Genomic DNA, 20,709 nt, shown 5'->3' with positions numbered 1-20,709 from the left:
AGTGCGTGTCTTGCGCCTCTGACACAGCTAGGGCATCACTGGACGCACTGAGGCAGAGCTAGACGCATTCTGGTCCTTGAGGGGGTCCAGGGACCATGAGTTGTCTTCCCAGTGCCCCTCACCCTTTGCCCTGGTCACCCAAGCTGGAACGGCACGTTCTTCATCCCTGTGGCCCAGTCCTAAAGCAACCTTGGGGACTTAAATTGCACTCTGCCCAGCAGGTGCACCTGGGCCAGAAACACACCAGCACCTCCTTGTTCTTTGCAGGCGAGTGGAATCCAAGCAGGGGCCCAGATGCAGGCCGGCATCTCCTGGGAACTGGAGCCCCAGGACCCATCCCGGGGCCCCACTTCCTGGGTGGTTGCCTGGGGCATCTGGTCAGAGCTGACCAGGCGCTCCCGTGCGTCTGTGTGTGGGAAGGCAGAGGCAAGTCCTTTCTAACCTCCTTTTGCCCCTAGTTTTCATTCAGTCTGGCCCCAAGCGGGTTTTCCTTTTTTTTTTTTTTCTTTGAGACGGAGTCTTGCTCTGTCGCCCAGGCTGGAGTGCTATGGCGCGATCTCAGCTCACTGCAACCTCCGCCTCCTGGGTTCAACCGATTCTCCTGCCTCAGCCTCCGAGTAGCTGCGATTAGAGGGTTGAGCCAACCGCGCCGGCTCCCCAAGCCGGTTTTCTGTTCTCCTGCAGCTGGGCAGGGGTTGCAGACGCAGGGCCCACGCGGCGCAAACATGGCCCCCGCCCGGGGACTCTGGATCCAGCGCCTGCGCAGCGGGGTGGCCACGGGGTGCAGGTTCAGGGCAGCGGCCGGGCCTCCTGGGGACTGGCACGGCGCCCGCCGCGGTCCAGTGAGCCTGGGGCCGGTCCCCGGGCAGTGGCCCTCGGCGCCGCGCTCAGGCCTGGGGAGGGAGAGACACCTGAGTCCCGGGTAAGGGGGGCGGCCTTGGAGCACCCGCGCGTCCCCCAGTCGGGCCCACCGCGCTCGGCGCCCCTGCGCGGCCGCTTTAAGGTCCCGGGCCCACCTCCGGCGCCGGGGGCGTGGCCTAGCGGTCCCGCCCCCGGGGCGCGCGCGCGCATTGGCTGTGCGGGGTGCGGGCGCGCGGGCGGCGCTTTGAACCGGGCGCGGGGCGCTGCGGGCCGGTCCGAGTCGGGGTCGTGCCCGGGTCGGGCTGCAGTCGGGCTGGAGTTGGGCTCCTCTGGGCCATGGCGGCCGAGGCGCGCGTGTCGCGCTGGTACTTCGGGGGACTTGCCTCCTGCGGGGCCGCCTGCTGCACGCACCCGCTGGACCTGCTCAAGGTGAGGCCGGGGCGCGGGGCGCGGGGCGCGGGGCGCGGGGGGCGCGGGGGGCGCGGGGCGCACGGGACTCTGGCGCCGCAGAGGCGCCTGCAACCGCAGCAGTCCGGCCCACGCGCACGGGGATCGCTGCGCCCGGGGGCTCCGCCGAGAGAGCGCGAGGCGGCGTCCGACGCGCTGGTGACCGAGCCAGGGTGGCGGATCCCGGGTGGCCCTCGGCTGGTGGCCGCGGAGCTCGAGGCCTTAGGGGCGCAGCCGCGCTCCCCGGGTTCCCAGCCGGCTTCCCAGTTCTCGGCAGGTGGCATTCCAGCCCCAGCCCTGCACTTTAATACCTGGTGACCTTGGGCGAGTCACTTGGCTTCTCTGAGCCAGCCACCCCCATACATTCAAGGACACGGCTTCCTCCTGGTTGAAAGTTATGGTGGGGAGTTCTATGAGGTGCACAGGTGTTGGCACCTGGAGACTGTGCTGGCACACCCAGGGCGTGGGCCAAGCCGCCATCCCCGCAGGGGTGCTTAGCACGCTTCCGGACGTGGTCCTGGGCGAGTGGGGTGACCCGGTGCCCCTCATTTCGGCCGCGTCCTACAGAGAGCCGGGCGGGGACTGGAGGTGATGTTAGGACCAGCACACCCCCGGGAGAGCCTGCACGCGTGTGGTCCTGGCCCTATGAGATTAGGTATTTCTCAGCACGAGAAGCAGCCACCGTTTTTTTTCCTTAAAAAAAAAATGCTTATGGGGCAAAAGAAGACACAGCTGGCCTTGTTTCCCAGGGACAGCCAAGGGGCGTTGTTTTCTGACCCTGCCTTGCCACAGAGAACAAAGAAGAAAGGGCCTGAGGCTTTGCACAGTCTGCCCAGTGGGCCGTGCCCTGTGCACCCGGCTGTGGTCGCTGGGCAGCTGCCTGTCTGGGGGACTTTTATTTTAGCAGGCTGCCCAGGGGACCTGTATTTCGGCAGCCTTTGAGTGGATTGGCTTTACTAATGAGTAAAAATGCTGGCCACTGCGTGAAGGCCAAGTGAGCAGATGTGGGCGTTTGGGGCACCTGAGACCTAGATTGTCCTGGGAGAGGCCTGCACAGCTCCCAGGCCACAGGCAGCCAGGGCCAGGGAGATGCGGTCACAGGACAGGAAGGCGCTGGCGTGGCCAGGAGGAGCCCCTTCTTGGCATCTGGCTCTTCCTTTCCTCCTGGGTGCCACATAGGTGCCCCCCCCAGGGCCTCTCCTACAGGCCCCCTGGGTGTTGAAGGCTGCCCCCGCCTGCCTGACCACTGTCCAAGGCCCCTCTGGGCGTCACTGCCCCTTGGCCCCACCCCACCAGGTGTTCTTTGGCTGCAGAACACTGCAAGGGGAGGCAGGGAAGGCTTTCCGGTGGAGGCGGGACTGCCCTCTGGCCTGGGAGGGCGGGAGAAGCTGCTGCTGACAGCAGATGGGGCTGTGGGCAGGGCGCGTCCCTGAGGACTGCTTGCCAGGGCTCTCTGCCTGGCCGTTAAAAAAATCGTAAAGCTTCTTGATCACTTTGTCCGATGTCCCTACTGTCGGTTCTGGCCTGGACAGGGGCTGCTGCCTGTGTGGGCGCCGGGTCCTCAGGCCCAGCCCCTCCGTTGTGCCAGGTCACACAATGGGAGGCCCCTCTCTGTCCCCGCCCATCTTTGCCACCCCCTGGGCATGCATGACAGGGGCCATGTGTGTGGAGGTCACACTGAGTGGTGGACGGGCTTCTTTGGGGTCAGTGCTGGGGGTGGGACCCAGGAGCTGGGATCCTGGGCCAGGTGCTGGCCTTCCTGTCTGGCCCTGGCCCACCCCTCTTCTGCCTGGAGCTCTCAGCTGGCCAGGCTGGGAGGCAGAGGTCTTGTGAGTGGTAGAGGCCAGGGAACGGGGAGGTTGTGGAGCTGATAGTCCCTGCGTGCCTGCCCACAGCTTCTAGGTGCTTTGTGGAGGAGGCCACTGTGCCCTGTGCCAGCCAAACTGTCCCTCGCCCGCTGCTGAACTCCTGCCGCCTTTCAAGGCCTTCTCTGGCCACCTCCTCAGTCTCCTACGATCCTGCAGGCTCCCTCGCCATTTCTGAGCCCCCGGAAATGTCTGTCTCCCTTGAGATGTGGTGTGGTGGGTAAAAAGTGGGGCTCTAGGGTCTCCTCGCTGGCCCAAATCCCGATGGCACCAGCGGGTGCGTGACCTCTCCGTGCCTCAGTTTCTTCATCTGCAGAAGGAGAATGGCAAGCCCCTGTGGCCAGTGCAGCAAGGACTCAGGTGGTGCGTGGGGCATGCGTGGGGCACTCGGGGCTCGCGGGCTCTCTCAGCTCAGTGTCCCCTGCTGTGGTTGCTGCTGGAAAGCAGTGGTGTGAGCTGGTTCCAGGCACGGGTGTGGAGTCCCTGGGCAGGGCCTGTGGGAGGCCTTATCACTGACCCCCTGCCTCAGTTTCCCCCCTCCAGATGGACCCGGCACTGATCCCTCGGGGTCACTGTGGGGTCTGAGAGCACTCACTCCTGCAGGTGCATCTGCAGACACAGCAGGAGGTGAAGCTGCGCATGACGGGCATGGCGCTACGGGTGGTGCGTGGCGACGGCGTCCTGGCGCTCTACAGCGGCCTGAGTGCCTCGCTGTGCCGACAGGTGCGTGGAGGGTGCCAGCCTCGGGCTTCCACATCCCCTCAGGGCTCCCAGACTGGGGCCTAGTCCCACAGTGGGCATCAGAGCTACTTCCATCCCCTTTCCAAGACTTTCTGCAAGGACAGACCCACAGGGCCCAGAGAGCTGGTGACCCGGGGGTGGACCTTCCACGGACATCAGCCCAGTTCTCAGGGCTGGGCCTGAGACTGCCACTTGCCATTGGGGAAACTGAGGCCCAGTGAGGGAGAGCATGGTGCAGCTCTAGATTTGTGAACTGGCGCCGGGCGAGGTGGCTCAAGCCTGCAATCCCAGCACTTTGGGAGGCCGAGGCGGGTGGATCACGAGGTCAAGAGATCGAGACCATCCTGGTCAACATGGTGAAACCCCGTCTCTACTAAAAATACAAAAAATTAGCCGGGCATGGTGGCGCGTGCCTGTAATCCCAGCTACTCAGGAGGCTGAGGCAGGAGAATTGCCTGAACCCAGGAGGCGGAGGTTGCGGTGAGCCGAGATCGCACCATTGCACTCCAGCCTGGGTAACAAGAGTGAAACTCCGTCTCAAAAAAAAAAAAAAAAAAAAAGATTTGTGAACTGGCTCAGCCGCATGCTGACCCAGTGGCCTTGGGAAGGCCCCTCAGGTTCCTATGGCCTGTTGGGCTGAGGGGGTCCCTGGCTGGGCCACGGTGGTGAGGCTGCGGGGTGTGGGGCGTGCCTGCCCCTCCAAGCCGGGCCCTTCTCCCCAGATGACCTACTCCCTGACTCGGTTTGCCATCTACGAGACTGTGCGGGACCGGGTGGCCAAGGGCTGCCAGGGGCCCCTTCCCTTCCACCAGAAGGTGCTGCTGGGCTCCATCAGCGGTGAGCTGCTGGGCGGGCAGGGCGAGGGGTGGCTGGGGGCTGTGGTCACCGAGTGTCATCACTGGCTGTCTCTGGGGTTTGTGTCACTACAGGTTTGGCTGGAGGCTTCGTGGGGACTCCTGCGGACTTGGTCAACGTCAGGTTGGTGCCCCCTACCCCACCTGCAAGGCCAGGGGCTTTTTTGTCCTCAGACAGACCAGGGCGTGCCAGGGTCACTGGCAGGGTGGGGTCAGCCTGGAACAAGCCACTCGGACCCTGGTGTCCTGGGCATAGGAGGGCAGGTGTCCGAGCCCCGGCGCGCCCCATCCTGGCGGCCCTGCTGACCAGCGTGAGCTTCCTGGGTGCCCGTGGGGCTCTGCCAGGGCTGCCCATGCCCCGAGGCCCGCCTGCCTCTCCCGCTGCCTGCTTCTGTTTCAGGATGCAAAACGACATGAAGCTGCCCCAGGCCCAGCGGCGCAAGTGAGTCACGGGCAGCCCTGCCTTCTCAGGGTGGTTGGGGTGCAGGAGGCTCATGCTGGAGTGGATCCCCAGCCGCCCTGCCATGACCTAGTGAGGACTCCAGCGGGCCTCGGCGCCTGTGTGGTCCACGGAGGGGTCCTGACAGCTGTTCTGGACTTGGGGGTGTCACTCTGCCCCGTAGGACCTGTGGGTTCTTCCTGTAGGGAGAGGCTTGTTGGACTGGGGGCTGGGCCTGTTTGTACCCCAGGGGAGTGAATGCAGAGGTGGAGGCCCCAGGTGTGGAGAGACCACACTTGACAGAAACGCCCAAAGGAGGTATTTGCTCCCTGCCCAGCACAGGGCAGCTGTGCCCTCCTGCCTCGGCCTGGGGTCTGCCCCAACTGCAGCATGAGCTGTTTTCCCCGCCCCTTCCGAGGACCCCTGGGGAAGAGTTTCTGGCTTCTGGCTGTGCACGCAGACTGTCCCCCCAGGATCTCGGGAGGCTGGCAAGCAGCAGCCTGCATGCTAAGAGCAGTGCCCAGCCGGGGACTCTGCTGGAGAAGATGGACCCTCCCCACGAGGGCAGGCGGTGCTGGCGGGGTGGCTGTGGGATGGCAGGACCAGCCTCAAATGTTCCCACGGAGGGATCCTCGGGCCCATGAGGCTTCTGCTTCCTCGAGAACCGCCCGGCCTGCAGTGGGGCCCAGGAGGCCCCAGGTGGTCAGGCGGAGCCTCATGTAGCCATTCCGTGTCCCTGGCAGCTATGCCCACGCACTGGATGGCTTGTACCGCGTGGCTCGTGAAGGTGAGGGACAGGCGCTGTGCGCAGGTGGGGGCGGGACTGGGCACCAGGGGATCTGGACAGGGCACCTGGCCTCACCCCTGGCCTCACGCCTTCCTCGTGCAGAGGGTCTGAGGAGGCTGTTCTCGGGTGCGACCATGGCATCCAGCCGAGGGGCCTTAGTCACCGTGGGACAGGTAGGTCTCATGTGTAGGGTGAGCATGGGCAGCACCTGCAGCCTCCGACCTCCATCTTCAGAGGGGTCATAGAATAAGGCAGTGGGCGCCGATACCCTCCTGGGGAGCCACCAGCTGTGCCCTTAGTAGGGTGGGGTCTGGGGCATGGGAGGGTCAGGGCCGCAGCCACGAAGGGCCTCGGCAGGTCCCTGTCTGGGCCTCATGGACTTGGCCATCGTCAGGTGGTGTTGCTTGGGGCCCTGCATGCTTTCCCTGAGCTGGGGACCGCCCCACAGCCCTGACCGTCCCTGTGTCCCTGCAGCTCTCCTGCTATGACCAGGCCAAGCAGCTGGTCCTCAGCACCGGGTACCTGGCTGACAACATCTTCACTCACTTTGTCGCCAGCTTCATTGCGGTAAGTGGCAGGAATGGCTGGGGTGGGCGTCCCTGGGCCAGCCTTGGGAGCTAAGGCCCCCCGGGCTAGGGGGAAGGCTGTGGGAGGTGGGGGGCCTCGGGCATCTGGCAGTGCCTCCTGGGGCTCACAAGTGGGCGCTGGGGCTTTGGGAGCTCGTGGGTCGGCCTGGTGCCCTTACCAGCATGTTACTGGCCTGCCCGGGAATCGGGTCAAGGGGCTCTTTCGGGACTGGCCTGTGGGTGGGATTCAGCGATGGTGCCAGGGGTACCCGCTGGGCCACTGGTGATGAGCCCCCTCCCCAGGGTGGATGTGCCACATTCCTGTGTCAGCCCCTGGACGTGCTGAAGACCCGCCTGATGAACGCCAAGGGGGAGTATCAGGTGCGTGGGGTCCCACCTGTGCCCTCGGGCTGCCCAGCCCAGCAAGTTCCCTCACCTCTGCGAGGCGTGGACACTTGCCCTTGGGACCTGGGGAAGGATGCCTCCACCATGGCCTCCCTTCCAGCTGCCCATCTCTGCACAGCCCTTGGCCTTGGGAGAGGGATCATGGCTTTGAGTACCTCTGCCTTGTTTTTGTTTTAAATAACCTGTCTTGGTCTGGTGCAGTCCCTGTGCCTGTAACCCCAGCACTTTGGGAGCCTGAGGCGGGCAGGTCTCGAGTCCAGGAGTTCAAGACCAGCCTCGGCAATGTACTGACCAGAAGTCAAAAATTAGGTTTGGTGGCGTGTTCCTGTAATCCCAGCCTCTTGGCTGGCTGAGGGTCCAGCTACACAGGCAGCTGAGATAGGAGAATCCCGTGGGCCCAGGAGGTCCAGGCCACTGTGAGCTGAGATTGTACCCCTGCATTCTAGCCTGGGTGACAGAGTGTTTTTTAAACAAAACAGTTTTTTTTTTTTTTTTTTTTTTTTTGGAGACAGAGTCTCGTTCTGTTGCCCAGGCTGAAGTGGTGGGGCAGTCTCAGCTCACTGCAACCCCGCCCTCCCGGGTTCAAGTGATTCTCATGCCTCAGCCACCCAAGAAGCTGGAATTACAAAAATTAGCCGAGTGTGATGGCACACGCCTGTGTTTTTAGAGGCAGGATTTCGCCACGTTGGCCTGGCTGGTCTCGAACCCTTGGTCTGAAGTGATCCGCCCACCTCAGCCTCCCAAAGGGCTGGGATTACAGGCGTGAGCCCCCGCGCAGCCAGAGCATTTCCTGAGCAGATAAACAGGTGGTGCTGCTCACGGCAGCTGGTGCCACATAAGTGCTCCGGCCTCCTGCCTCGGGCTCCCGCCAGCTCCATGGCGCGTCCACGTTTGCAGGGCCCGAGCCCGTTTCCCGCTCTTCTCCCTGACCCTGTGGTTCTCATGGTTCTGTTCACACGGCCCCTCCACCCCCGGGCCCTGGTTTTCCCGCATCAGCAGGCAGGGCAGCCCCTGACCTGGCCAGGGCCCGCAGGCCTGTGGTCACCCGACACCAGCCAGCAGCCGCAGCTCACACCCACCCCACACCCCGTGTTCAGAGGGCACAGGCCGGGTGCCTGGGAGGGGATTTTCGTGGCGTTTTGGGTGAGAAGCAGCCTTATTGTTTCACTGCATTTTCTGCAGGGCGTTTTCCACTGTGCTGTGGAGACAGCGAAACTCGGGCCCCTGGCCTTTTACAAGGTGCAGTGGGGGTGGGGGTGGGGGGTGGGGTGGGGTGGGGGTGGCTCGGGCAGCGGGAACGCGTCCCTGCGGGCTCTGCGCCCCTCATTCCCCGTCTCCTTCCAGGGCCTTGTCCCCGCTGGCATCCGCCTGGTCCCCCACACCGTGCTCACCTTTGTGTTTCTGGAACAGCTTCGCAAAAACTTTGGCATCAAAGTTCCGTCCTGACCGGCCGTGGGAATGGCTGGGCCACCAGGCCAGCAGAGCTAGACCCTTCCAAAGAGCCCCCAAGTGTCAGCACCAATCCCAGCGCCGGCTCCTGGGGCCACGGCCTCCCTGCAGGCCCCTGCCGTGTCCCCCCACCCCAAGCTTGCTGGCTCCTCCTGGCCCCGTCCCCTCCCTGCTCGGGCTCCCAGGCTCCCCAGGCTTGGCGCTGGGTGGCCTTGCCCCTCTCCCGCTGGCAGCCCCTCAGGGCAATGGAGGCCACCAGAGGCTGGTTTCCTCCCCGCTCCTGGGCTGGGGGACGGGTGTTATTCCTGCCTCCTGCCCTGAGGCCCAAAGCAGCATCTTCCAGGCCGTTCCATGGAGGACTTGGTGGTGGGGTGTGGCGCGCCCTGGTGGTCGCTCCCCGAAGTGCAAGCCACGCACTGTGACTCCGCTGAGAGGGGCCAGACCTTCCAGCTGCAACTCCAGGACCCCTCTGCCGGGTCCCACCCACGAACAAACAACGCAGACCACGAGCAAGTGCCTGGAGGGAGGGGCCCAGAGTGGTTCTGGAGCCATCGCCAGAGAGGGTCGAGGGCCACCAAGGTCCACCCCCATCCGCCCCACAGTGGCTTTAACAGTTTTGCCAAAGCCTCTCGCTCCCCAGCAGGCGGGTGCCTGCATCCCTCGGGCCCTACGCCCCCCCGCTTGGCTCCCTGGAGGAATGGCCCAGCCGGGCTGCGGTCCCTCAGGGCCTTCTCCCGGACGTGGAGTCCAACGGGGTGGCTGCGGCCTCCTCTGCCCTCCTGGTCGCTGGGCTCCACCCGCCTGGGAAGGGCACCTGCTCTGTGGGGGCTGCAATCAATAAATGCGGCGAGCTGCTGCGTCTGTTCCTGCCTGCACCGCCCGCCCGCTGGCTGCCTTGCTGTCCAGTGCAGCGGGATCCCTGCACCCCCTAAGGAGGGCAGAACCAAGGCCCTTCAGGGAGGAGCCAGGGGCCTGACTGTGCATGTGGGAGGCCTTTGGGTGGGGGAATTGGGGAAGTAGGGGGAAGGGAATGAGACAGTGGGGCTGGGCTTCAGGGATCTCAGACAGTGTAGAGCTCTGGACCCCATGGGGCTACCCCACCAACACTAAGCAAGCACTAATTTTTTTTTTTTTTTTGGAGACAGGATCTGGCCCTGTCATCCAGGCTGGAATGCAGGGACGAAGTCTTGGCTCACTGACCTGGGCCTCCTGGGCTCAAGCCAGTCTCCTACCTCAGCCTCCCAAGTAGCTGGTGCTATGGGTGTGTACCACCACACCTGGCTAATTTTTGTGTGTTTTTGTAGAGCGGGGGGTCTCACTCTGCTACCCAGGCTTGTCTGAAACTCCTGAACTCAAGGGACCTGCCCACCTTGGCCTCCCCCCCACTTTTTTTAAGTCAAGGTCTTACCGTGTGGCTCTGGCGGGAGTGCAGTGGCGCAAACAGCCTGTAGTCCCAGCTGCTTCGAAGGCTGACGTGGGAGCACCTAAGCCTTCCGGTTCAGGCTGCAGTGAGCTATGATCACGCCACTGTGCTTCTGCCTGGGTGACAGAACAAGACCCCATTTCAAAAACAGAAAACGTAATGGCAGGCTGGGTGTGGTTGCTCATGCATATAATCCCAGCACTGTGGGAGGCTGAGGCAAGGTCTCTTGAGCCCAGGAATTCGAGACCAGCCTAGACAATATGGTGAGACCCCCATCTGTACAGAAAGTTTAAAAATTACCTGGGCACACCTGTAGTCTCAGCTACGTGGGAGGCTGAGGTGGGAGGATTACTTGAGCCCAGAAGATCGAGGCCACAGGCAGCCGTCACTGTGCCATCGCAGTCCAGCCTGGGCTACAGAGCAAGACCCTGTCTCAGGGGAAAAAAAAAAAAAAAAAAATCTTTGATATACTCAAATATGCATTCAGTGCTCAAACTTCTGAAGGTGAATGCACTGCCGGGTGCATTTTGTGAAGAGTTGGTTTTGTTTGGACAGAGACCAGCAGGATCTCTGAGGTTTGTACATGGTACCCAGAGCCCAGATTGGAAATTCACAACCAGGGAGGGAGTGGGTAGGTTCTGGGGAAGACTGCTGCTTCTTAAGAAATCAGATGGTCCCAGCTACTCAGAAGGCTGAGGCAGGAGAACTGCCTGGACCCAGGAGGCGGAGGTTGCGGTGAGCTGAGATCGTGCCATTGCACTCCAGCCTGCGGAACAAGAGCGAAACTCTGTCTCCTAAAAAAAAAAAAAAAAAAAAAGAAATTAGATGGTTCAGAAAGGCCGCTCTGGCCAGCAAATCCCAAAAACTGCCGATGCAGGGGCCACATTCTCAGAGCTGCTTTGATTGGAGCACTGGAGGATCAGCTGTCATGCCAGGGCACTGGGGCCACCCTGGAGGCTGGCATCACTCCCAGCCCCTCCCTGCAGTCAGCCCCACTGGGACAGTACCAGTCAGGGGATGAAAGCGCCCAGTCTGGTTTGGCAGAGCAGGCCTGGCAGTGGGCTGCAGGGCAGGGGCAGAGGGCAGGGTGGGAGAGGAGGCCAGTAGGCAGGGCTGCCCACCTACCCACCACAGGGCACAGCCCCTTGGAGGGAGGGTAAGTCAGAGGGGGTGTCAGTCCCGGGGTTTCACAGCCCTTACCCCACAGGCCCTGCAGGCTACCTGGTCCCAAGGCAAGAAGCCAGTCAGTTTCACGCTTGGGCCCCAGGAATGATCTGGAGCCTGCTGAGTCAGCATTTTATCAGTCACCTGCATGCATTTTTTTTTTCCTTTTGCATGAAGTCTCGCTCTGTCACCCAGGCTGGAGTGCAGTAGCAGTCTCAGCTCCCTGCAGCCTCCACTTTCTGGGTTCAAGCAATTTTCATGCCTCAGCCTCCTGAGTAGCTGGGACCACAGGTGCACGCCACCAAACCTGGCTAAATTTTGTATTTGTAGTAGAAACGAGGCTTCACCATGTTGGCCAGGCTGGTCTGAAAGTCCTGACCTCAAATGATCCCCTTGCTTTGGCCTCCCAAAAGTGCTAGAATTACAGGTGTGAGCCACCGCACTGGGCTTCCATGCATTTTTTGTTTAAGTACATGGATTTTGTAATTTACAAAAAGTTACACAATAATCACTTAGTGTCGAGAAATTTCAACAAGGATGCCAAGACAATTCATTGGGGAAAGACTGTTGGCTGGGCACGGTGGCTCACAGCTGTAATCCCAGCACCTGGGGAGGCCAAGGCTAGTGGATCATGAGGTCAGGAAATCCAGACCATCCTGGCTAACATGATGAAACCCTGTCTCTACTAAAAATACAAAAAAATTGGCCAGGTGTCAGATGGCATGTGCCTATAGTCCCAGCTACGTGAGGCTGAGGCATGAGAATCGCTTGAACCTGGGAGGCAGAGGTTGTAGTGAGTTCAGATGGCGCCACTGCACTTCAGCCTGGCAACAGAGTGAGACTCCATCTCAAAACAAAAGAAAAATGAAAAGTCTATTAGCCAGGCATGGTGGCTCATGCCTGTAATCCTAGCACTTCGGGAGGCTGAGGCAGGTGGATCACCTGAGGTCAGGAGTTCAAGACCAGTCTGGCCAAAATGGTAAAACACCATCTCTACTAAAAATACAAATATTAGGCTGGGCGCAGTGGCTCATGCCTGTAATCCATGCCTGTAATCCCAGCACCTTGGAAGGCCGAGGCGGGTGGATCATGAGGTCAGGAGTTTGAGACCAGCCTGACCAACATGGAAACACCATTTCCATGGCAGGTGGATCACCTGAGGTCAGGAGTTCAAGACCAGTCTGGCCAAAATGGTAAAACACCATTTCTACTAAAAATATAAAAATTAAGCCGGGCGCGGTGGCTCACACCTCTAATCCCAGCATTTTGGGAGGCTGAGGCGGGTGGATCACGAGGTCAAGAGATCGAGACCATCTGCTCAACGTGGTGAAAGCCCGTCTCTACTAAAAAAAAATACAAAAATTAGCTGGGCATGGTGGCGTGCGCCTGTAGTCCCAGCTACTCAGGAGGCTGACGCAGGAGAATTGCTTGAACCCAGGAGGCGGAGGTTGTGGTGAGCCGAGATCGCGCCATTGCACCCCAGCCTGGGTAACAAGCAAAATTCCGTCTCAAAAAAAAAAAAAAAAAAAATGAGCTGGGCGCAGTGGCTCACGCCTGTAATCCCAGCTACTCAGGAGGCTGAGGCAGGAGAATCGCGTGAACCTGGGAGGTGGAAGTTGCAGTGAGCCAAGATCACACCACCACACTCCAGCCTGGGCGACAGAGTGAGACTCCATCTCAAACACATACATACCCACACGCAGGCACGCCGGGTATGGAGGTGCACCCTGTAATCCCAGCTATTCAGGAGGCTGAGGCCGGAGAATTAGTTGAACCCAGGAGGCAGAGGTTGCAGTGAACTGGGATTGCACCACAGCACTCCAGCCGTGGTGGTAAAACTCCATCTCAAAAGAAAGGCTGGGCGCAGTGGCTCATACCTGTAATCCCAGCATTTGGGAACTGGGCATGGTGGCACATACTTGTAACCTCAGCTACTTAGGAGGCTGAGGCAGGAGCGCATGAACCCAGGAGGCGGAGGTTGCAGTGAGCTAAGATCACACCATTGCACTCCAGCCTGGTGACAGAGGGAGAGTCCATCTCAAAAATTAAATAAATAAGAACAGTGCTTGGACCCCCAGTCTGTAGCAACCAATCCAGGAAGCCAAATGGCAGTTCCTGCAGCCGTTGGCCCAGCCCTGGTTAATAAGTGCCCTAAGTTTTTCCCTTCCCCTTTCTCTTCCCCTTCTCTTCCATGTCCCTTCCCTTGCTTCCCTTCCGTTTCCTTTCCCTTCTGTTCCCTTTCCCTTGTTTCCCTTTCCTTCCCTTCCGTTTCCCTCATTTCCCTTCCCTTGCATTTCCCCTCCCTTCCCCTTTCATTTCCCTTCCCATCCATTTCCCTTCCATTCCCTTTCAATTATTTTCCCTTCCCTTCCATTTCCCTTCCCTTCCTCTTTCATTTCCCTTCCCATCCATTTCCCTTTCCCTTCCATTTCCCTTCCCCTTCCCTTTCCCTTCCATTTCCCTTTCCCTTCCATTTCCCTTCCCTTCCATTTCCGTTTCCCTTCCCTTTCCCTTCCCTTCCCCTTCCCTTTCCCTTCCATTTCCCTTTCCCTTCCATTTCCCTTCCCTTTCCCTTCCCTTCCCCTTCCCTTTCCCTTCCATTTCCCTTCCCTTCCATTTCCTTTCCATTCCCTTTCAGTTCCTTTCCCTTCCCTTCCCATTTCCCTTCTCTTCTATTTCCCTTCCCTTCCCTCCATTTCTCTTCATTTCCCTTCCTTCCCCTTCCATTTCCCTTCTCTTCCTTTCCGTTTTCCTTTGTTTCCTGTTTCAGTATTTTGCATGGGCACTGTTCTTTCACACATACCTGCCCTAAAACTAAGAAGAAAACAGGCAAATATTCATGACCTCAGATTTGGCAAAGGATTCTTAGATTTGACTCCGAAAGCAAGAACAACAAAATAAAAAATAGACAAATTGTGATTCTGTGAGGCCAGATGCAGTGGCTCACACCTATAATCCCAGCATTTTGGGGGGCTGAGGCAGATGGATCACCTAAGGTCAGGAGTTCAAGACCAGCCTGGCCAACATAGTGAAACTCCGTCTCTACTAAAAATACAAAAATGGGGCCGGGCGCGGTGGCTCAAGCCTGTAATCCCAGCACTTTGGGAGGCCGAGGCGGGTGGATCATGAGGTCAAGAGATCGAGACCATCCTGGTCAACATGGTGAAACCCCGTCTCTACTAAAACTACAAAAAATTAGCTGGGCATGGTGGCGCGTGCCTGTAGTCCCAGCTGCTCAGGAGGCTGAGGCAGGAGAATTGCCTGAACCCAGGAGGCGGAGGTTGCGGTGAGCCGAGATCACGCCATTGCACTCCAGCCTGGGTAACAAGAGTGAAACTCCGTCTCAAAAAAAAAAAAAAAAAAAAAATACAAAAATGTTAGGTGTGGTGGAGCACACCTATAGTCCCAGCTACTCGGGAGGCTGAGGCAGGAGAATCGCTTGAACACGGGAGGCAAAGGTTGCAGTGAACCAAGATTGCACCACTGCACTTCAGCCTGGGCAACAAGAGCAAAACTCTGAAAAAACAAAACAAAAACAAAAACAGCTCTGCTTCAAAGGACACTATGACACTCCCAGGAAAGTGGGAGACAGCACACATAACAGGAAGAAATGTCTGTAAATCATATCAGATAAGGGACTACAATCTACAATATGTAAGAAGACACTTACAACAAGAAAGAATTTTCTTAACGGCACAGGATGGCCAATAAACACATGAAAAACCACTCAACATTATCAGTTATTAAGGAAATGCAAATCAGAACCACCATGAGATGCCACACCATCCACTAGGCTGGCTAAAATCAAAAGGACAGGGCTGGGCGGAGGGGCTCACACCTGACATGCCAGCACTTTGGGAGGCTGAGGCAGGAGGATCACCTGAGGTCAGGAGTTCAAGACCAGCCTGATCAACATGGAGCCCCATCTCTACTAAAAATACAAAATTAGCCGGGTGTGGTGGCGCATACCATAATCCCAGCTACTCAGGAGGCTAAGGCAGGAGAATCGCTTGAACCCGGGAGGTGGAGGTTGCAGTGAGCTGAAATCGCACCACTGCACTCCAACCTGGGTGACAGAGCAAGACTCTGTATCAAAAAAATAAAAGAAAAAGATATCAAATGGATGGAAATTGACAAATGGTGAGGATGTGGAGAAATCAGAACCGTCAAGCGCTGCTGGGAATGGAAGGTGGTGGGGCCGCTGTGGAAGAGTCTGGCAGTTCTTCAAAGTGTTAAATGGAGTGACCATCAGACCCAGTAATTCCATGCCTCTATACATACCCAAGAGGAAAGAAAACGTGTATTTATAGAAACCTGTACACAAATGGAGATGAGCATGGTGGTGTGTCCCAACCACCCAGGAGACTGAAGTGGGAGGATTGCTTGAGCCAGCCTGCACACGTTAGTGAGACTCCATCACTCCATCTCTACAAAAGTTGGTGGTTTTTCTTTTGGAGACAGAGTCTTGCTTTGTCACCAGGCTGGAGTGCAATGGTGTAATCTCAGCTCACGGCAACCTTCACCTCCCGGGTTCAAGCAATTCTCTTACCTCAGGCTCCAGAGTAGCTGGGATTAAAGGTGCCTGCCACCACACCTGGCTAATGTTTTGTATTTTTAGTAGAGATGGGGTTTCACTATGTTGGCCATGCTGGTCTTGAACTCCCGACATCGTGATCCACTTGCCTCGGCCTCCCAGAGTGCTGGGATTACAGGCGTGAGCCACCGAGCCTGGCACAACAATTTTTTTTTTTTCTTTTTCCGAGAAAGAGTTTCACTCTTGTTACCCACGCTGGAGTGTAATGGCGCGATCTCGGCTCACCGCAACCTCCGCCTCCTGGGTTCAGGCAATTCTCCTGCCTCAACCTCCTGAGTAGCTGGGATTGCAGGCACGCGCCACCATGCCCAGCTAATTTTTTGTATTTTTAGTAGAGACGGGGTTTCACCATGTTGACCAGGATGGTCTCGATCTCTTGACCTCGTGATCCACCCACCTCGGCCTCCCAAAGTGCTGGGATTACAGGTGTGAGCCACCACACCCGGCAACAATTTTTTTTTAAATTAGCTGGGTGTGGTAGTGCATGCCTGTGGTCCCAGCTATTTGGGAGGCTGAGTTGGGAGGATCACTTGATCCCAGGAGGTGGAGGCTGCAGTGAGCTGAGATTGTACCACTGCACTCCAGCCTGGGCAACAGAGTGAGACCCTGTCTCAATAAACAAAGAAATAAAACAACATGAAAATGTAGGGCCCAATGCGGTGGCTCACGTCTGTAATCTCAGCACTTTGGGAGGCCAAGATGGGCAAATCATGAGGTCAGGAGTTTGAGACCAGCCTCACCAACACGTTGAAACCCCATCTCTACTAAAAATACAAAAAGTTAGCTGGGTATGGTGGCAGGTGCTTGTAATCCCAGCTACTTAGGAGGCTGAGGCAGGGAGGCAGAGGTTGCAGTGAGCCAAGATCGCATCACTGCACTCCAGCCCAGGCGACAGCATGAGACTCGATCTCAAAAAAACGGAAAATGTAGTGTTTAGGAGCACATACCGCGCTTGTAAAAGAAGAAAGGGAAAACAATTCCTGTAAAGTCAGAAGGGTGTGGGTCGGGAAAACTAACTGGTGCCAGTGGCTTCTGGAAGCTTCTAGAACACTGGCTCTGCTCCCTACCTTGGCCTAAGCATCTGTCTTATCATCACTTAGCTCTCCATTTTTTTTTTTTTTTTAGACGAATTTCGCTTTTGTTGGCTAGAATGCAGTGGCGTGATCTCAGCTCACTGCAACCTGCACTTTACAGCTTCAAATGATTCTTGTGCTTCAGCCGCCTGAGTACCTTGGACTAAAGGTATGTACCACCACGCCAGCTAATTTTTTTTTTTTTTTGTATTTTTGTAGCGACTTGGGAGTTGGAAAGGGTGGGTTTCCGTCTGTTGCCCGTGCTGGTCTTGAACTCCTGGGCTTGAGCAATTGGCCTGCCTCCACCTCTGCCTCCCAAGGTGCTGGGATTACAGGTGTTAGCCACGGCACCCAACCTGTTTTTTAAAAATTAAAAAAAAGGCTGGACACAATGGCATACGCCTGTAATCCCAGCACTTTGCGAGGCCAAGATGGGAGGATCACAAGATCAGGAGATCGAGACCATCCTGGCTAACACGGTGAAACCTAATGTCTCTACTAAAATACAAAAAAATTAGCCGGCTGTGGTGGCGTGCACCTGTAGTCTCAGCTACTTGGGAGGCTGAGGTTTCCAACCTGGTGGCAGAGCAAAACTTCATCTTAAAAAAAAAAAAAAAAAAAGGCAAAAAAATTGGCCAGGCACAGTGGCTCCTGCCTGTAATCCCAGCACTTTGGGAGTCTGTGGAAGGAGGATCACTTGAGCCCAGGAGTCTGGGACGAACTTGGGCAACATAGGGAGACTCCATCTCTACAAAAATAGATAACTTACCTGGGTATGGCGGTGTGCTCCTGGAGTCTGGCTGCTTGGGAGGCTGAGGCCAGAGGATTGCTTGAGCTGAGATCGGGCCACTGCACTCCAGCCTGGGCGAGAGACCAAAACCCTGTCTCAAAAGGAAGAAGAAACGCCAGCAAACAGTGCCGGCCCTGCACCTGACATGGACAGCTCTGCGTGGCTGGGACCCCTCAGAAGCTGGCCGGCCGCTGCTCTGTGAGCTGGCTCACACGGAGCTTGTGATGAGTCCTGGACAGAGTCCAGGGGTGAAGTCCAGACTTGAAATCAGCCTCAGGGAGCTCAGTGGGGCCAGAATGGGCTTAGGAGGGCGGAGGAGGAAGGAGATCTGTGGGCGGCCGGCGTCTCCCTTCCCTGGGCCCTCGGTACTGGAACCGTTTGCTCTGATTATACATGGGTTGTTTTTGTTTTTATTTTTATTTTTTAAAGTAACTTGAGCACCTCAAAACAAAGCCGGAGCACACAGGAGGGTTTTCTTGGGCCAGGGCTGCCTATTCCCAGCCAGGGGTTCGGGCACTTCCCCAAGTTACCTCAACAGAAGAGACAAGTGAGATGGAAGGAGACTCTGGTCTTCGGAAAACTAAGTTCCAGGGACGCCAGCTCCCAAAGGCCTGGAAAACAGCCGCAAATGCTCGAGCCTTCGTTTCTCTGCTCTCTCCTCCTTTTTCCTCCCCTGCTTCCCCCACCTCTCTTCCCCCCTCCCTCCCTTCTTTCATCTTCAGGCTGAAAGTTGGATTACCTGATGCCTCCCTTCCCCACTTCCTACCTGTTCACCAACTGGAGAGACCAGAAAGGCAGGGAGAGCTGTGTTCCAGGGCAGCCCCGTGGCGCCAGTGCCTTGTCACCGTCACTGGAGGGGCTGCTCTGGGCTCGGGAGGGGCTGGAGTGCAGCACCGGAGCTCAGCTCCCTCCCAGGTTCAAGCGATTCTCCTCCTGCCTCTGACTCCCAGGTTCAGGCAGTTCTCCTGCCTCTGCCTCATGAGCAGCGGGGACCACGGACTCTGGCCACCTTGCTTGGCTAATCTTTTTTTTTGAGTCGCAGTCTCGCATAGTCACCTGGGCTGGAGTGCAGTGGAGTGATCTCAGCTTGCTGGAACCTCCACTTCCACCTCCCGGGTTCAAGCGATTCTCCTGCCTCAGCCTCCGAGTAGCTGGAATTACAGGCGCGTGCCACCGTGCCCGGCCACTGTTTGCACTTTTAGTAAGATGGGGTTTCACTGTGTTCGCCAGGATGGTCTCCGCCTCCTCACCTCGTGACCCGCCCACCTCAGCCTCCCAAAGTGTTGGAATTACAGGTGTGAGCCACCACGCCCGGCCCCATTCTTTTTTTCAGTGATAGAATATTCTTCCAGGTCCTGTGTAATCATCTTTGTCTTCACTTCTGTCTTGTCTGATGTTAATGTCACCGTACCTGCCTTATATGCTGCTTTTCTGGGTCATCTTGTTTTGGGTGTGCATGGTCATGTGGCCGTTCAGACTGCATGAAGTGGCTCACACCCTGTAATCCCAGTGCTTTGGGAGGCCGAAGCGGGTGGATCACTTGAGGCCAAGAGTTCAAGACCAGCCTGGCCAATGTAGCGAAACCCCGTTACTACTAAAAATACAAACATCAGCTGGGCGAGATGGTGCACACCTGCGATCCTGCTGGGTCTGTCCCACAGAGCCTAGCCGACCGACGGATGAAAGGAGTACTCAGACGCAGGTGTGCAGTGTCAGGGCCGCCAGCTGGCTGCCTGGTTCTAGTGGCCCGAGAGCAGCCCCGAGAAGCTGGAGCTGCTTGTTTTTATTCAGCGCAAGCACAATGCCTGTGGGTAATTAACATTTACTGTTCCCTTCGGAGAGCATCAGGCACACATGCAGATGATCAAAGTTCAGTACCTGGTCAATATAAGCAAACAATATAAACATTATCTGTTTAAGATAAACGCCCCGACACTGCCTTGTACCTACGACTGGCCCTCTGCCTCCAGGTTACAGAACAGCTGCCTTCAGCGGTTCTCCCCTCCGCCCCAAACTTTCTGACGTTTCAAAAGGTTTGCATCCCTTCCCCGTGGTTTTTCCCGTCACTCTGACAGATCCCCCACGTAATCCCAGCTGCTTGGGAAGCTGAAGCAGGAGACTTGCTTGAACCTGGGAGGCGGAGGGTACAGTGAGCCAAGTTCGCGCCAGTGCACTCCAGCCTGGGCGACGAAGCTGAACTCCATCTCAAAAACAAATACACACAGACATAAATGGACAAATAGTCATGTGATGCTTCAGGCCATTTGACCTCCTGTCTCCCCACTTGGTAAAATACCTGCGATTTTGTTCAAACAGCCACCAATCCCACCCTAGCCCTGGGCTTCAGGAACAGCAGGGCCTGACCCCAGCTCCCCGCATGATGGAGTCGGTTTAAACCAGTCAGCATGGCCCTCGGCGATTGGTTTAGGTGTGGGCCTGTCACCCAAACTGGGGCAGTCATATGTAAGAAGCTGTTTATTGTAGCTTCTGGGATGGAAGCTTCTCTTCGCTGCCAGCTGGTTGGTTGGACAAAGAAGACACTCCTGGCCCTACTGGTGAACGCTCTGCTCCTGATGTGCGGGAACCATGCAGCCAACGGCCTTGGCGGCTGCTGGCAGCCATCTTGTGACCATGAGGCAAGTCAGTCTCGGGCCAGAGCAGACGACATGAAGACCATGAGGAGAGGGAGAAAGAGCTGCATCTTTGCTGTGCATTGGCTGCGACACGCTGCCGCCTCTCTGGAGATCACATTCACTAAACTTTTCCTGGCATCTTCTTATGTGTGCTCTGCTGGCTCTGGGCCTGAGTTTTACCTCCTCGATGTACTGTGTGTGCCTCTGTTTTGTAGAGTTGGTTTTGTTCCTGGGTTTGTTGACTCTTGGGCATCTGCTCTTTGTTTTTGAGATGGAGTCCCGCTCTGTTGCCCAGGCTGTGTGCAGTGACCCGATCTTGCCTCACTGCAACCTCTGCCTCCCAGGTTCAAGTGATTCTCCTGCCTCAGCCTCCCAAGCATCTGGGATTACTGGTGCCTGCCATCACACCCGGCTACCGACTAATGTTTGTTTTTTTAGTAGAGACGGGATTTCATCACGTTAGCCAGGCTGGACTCGAGCCCCTGACCTCAAATGATTGACCCGCCTCGGCCTCCCAAAGTGCTGGAATAACAGGTGTGAGCCACCACGCCTGGCTAATTTTTGGGGTTTTTGGTTTTTGGTTTTTTTTTAACTTTTTTTTTTTTTTTTAAGAGACAG

The 20,709-nt window shown here is 57.4% G+C and overlaps 1 protein-coding gene and 1 long non-coding RNA gene across 3 annotated transcripts; one reads left to right on the top strand and one right to left on the bottom strand.

Moving 5' to 3' along the window:
- The first annotated feature begins 1,022 nt into the window (after positions 1–1,022).
- On the top strand, positions 1,023–8,842 carry SLC25A10 (solute carrier family 25 member 10). 2 transcript variants are annotated; one of them, XM_032241335.1, is made up of 11 exons: positions 1,023–1,290; positions 3,777–3,896; positions 4,637–4,751; positions 4,844–4,892; positions 5,169–5,210; positions 5,951–5,994; positions 6,097–6,167; positions 6,469–6,561; positions 6,864–6,941; positions 8,148–8,204; positions 8,310–8,434. In XM_032241335.1, exons 1-11 carry the CDS (start codon positions 1,198–1,200, stop codon positions 8,409–8,411), a joined length of 864 nt encoding a protein of 287 aa, XP_032097226.1. In that variant the 5' UTR covers positions 1,023–1,197; the 3' UTR covers positions 8,412–8,434. The 2 variants fall into 2 exon arrangements, with proteins under 2 accessions (XP_032097226.1, XP_032097227.1); XM_032241336.1 differs by lacking the exon at positions 8,148–8,204 and having other exon boundaries at positions 1,083–1,290; positions 8,310–8,842.
- LOC116525503 lies at positions 8,506–20,434 on the bottom strand. The gene is made up of 5 exons (XR_004257703.1): positions 20,423–20,434; positions 19,823–19,827; positions 15,057–15,067; positions 10,148–10,154; positions 8,506–8,586 (listed from the first exon to the last, which is right to left on the bottom strand). It is a non-coding gene; the product is annotated as an uncharacterized LOC116525503 (long non-coding RNA).
- Positions 20,435–20,709: the final 275 nt, after the last annotated feature.

This window comes from Sapajus apella, unplaced genomic scaffold (assembly GCF_009761245.1).
Source record: "Sapajus apella isolate SASKATOON/1434 unplaced genomic scaffold, GSC_monkey_1.0 scaffold48, whole genome shotgun sequence".
Taxonomy (NCBI): Eukaryota; Metazoa; Chordata; class Mammalia; order Primates; family Cebidae; genus Sapajus; species Sapajus apella.
The sequence above is the reverse complement of the archived record's forward strand: the minus strand, read 5'-3'. Positions and strand labels throughout refer to the sequence as shown.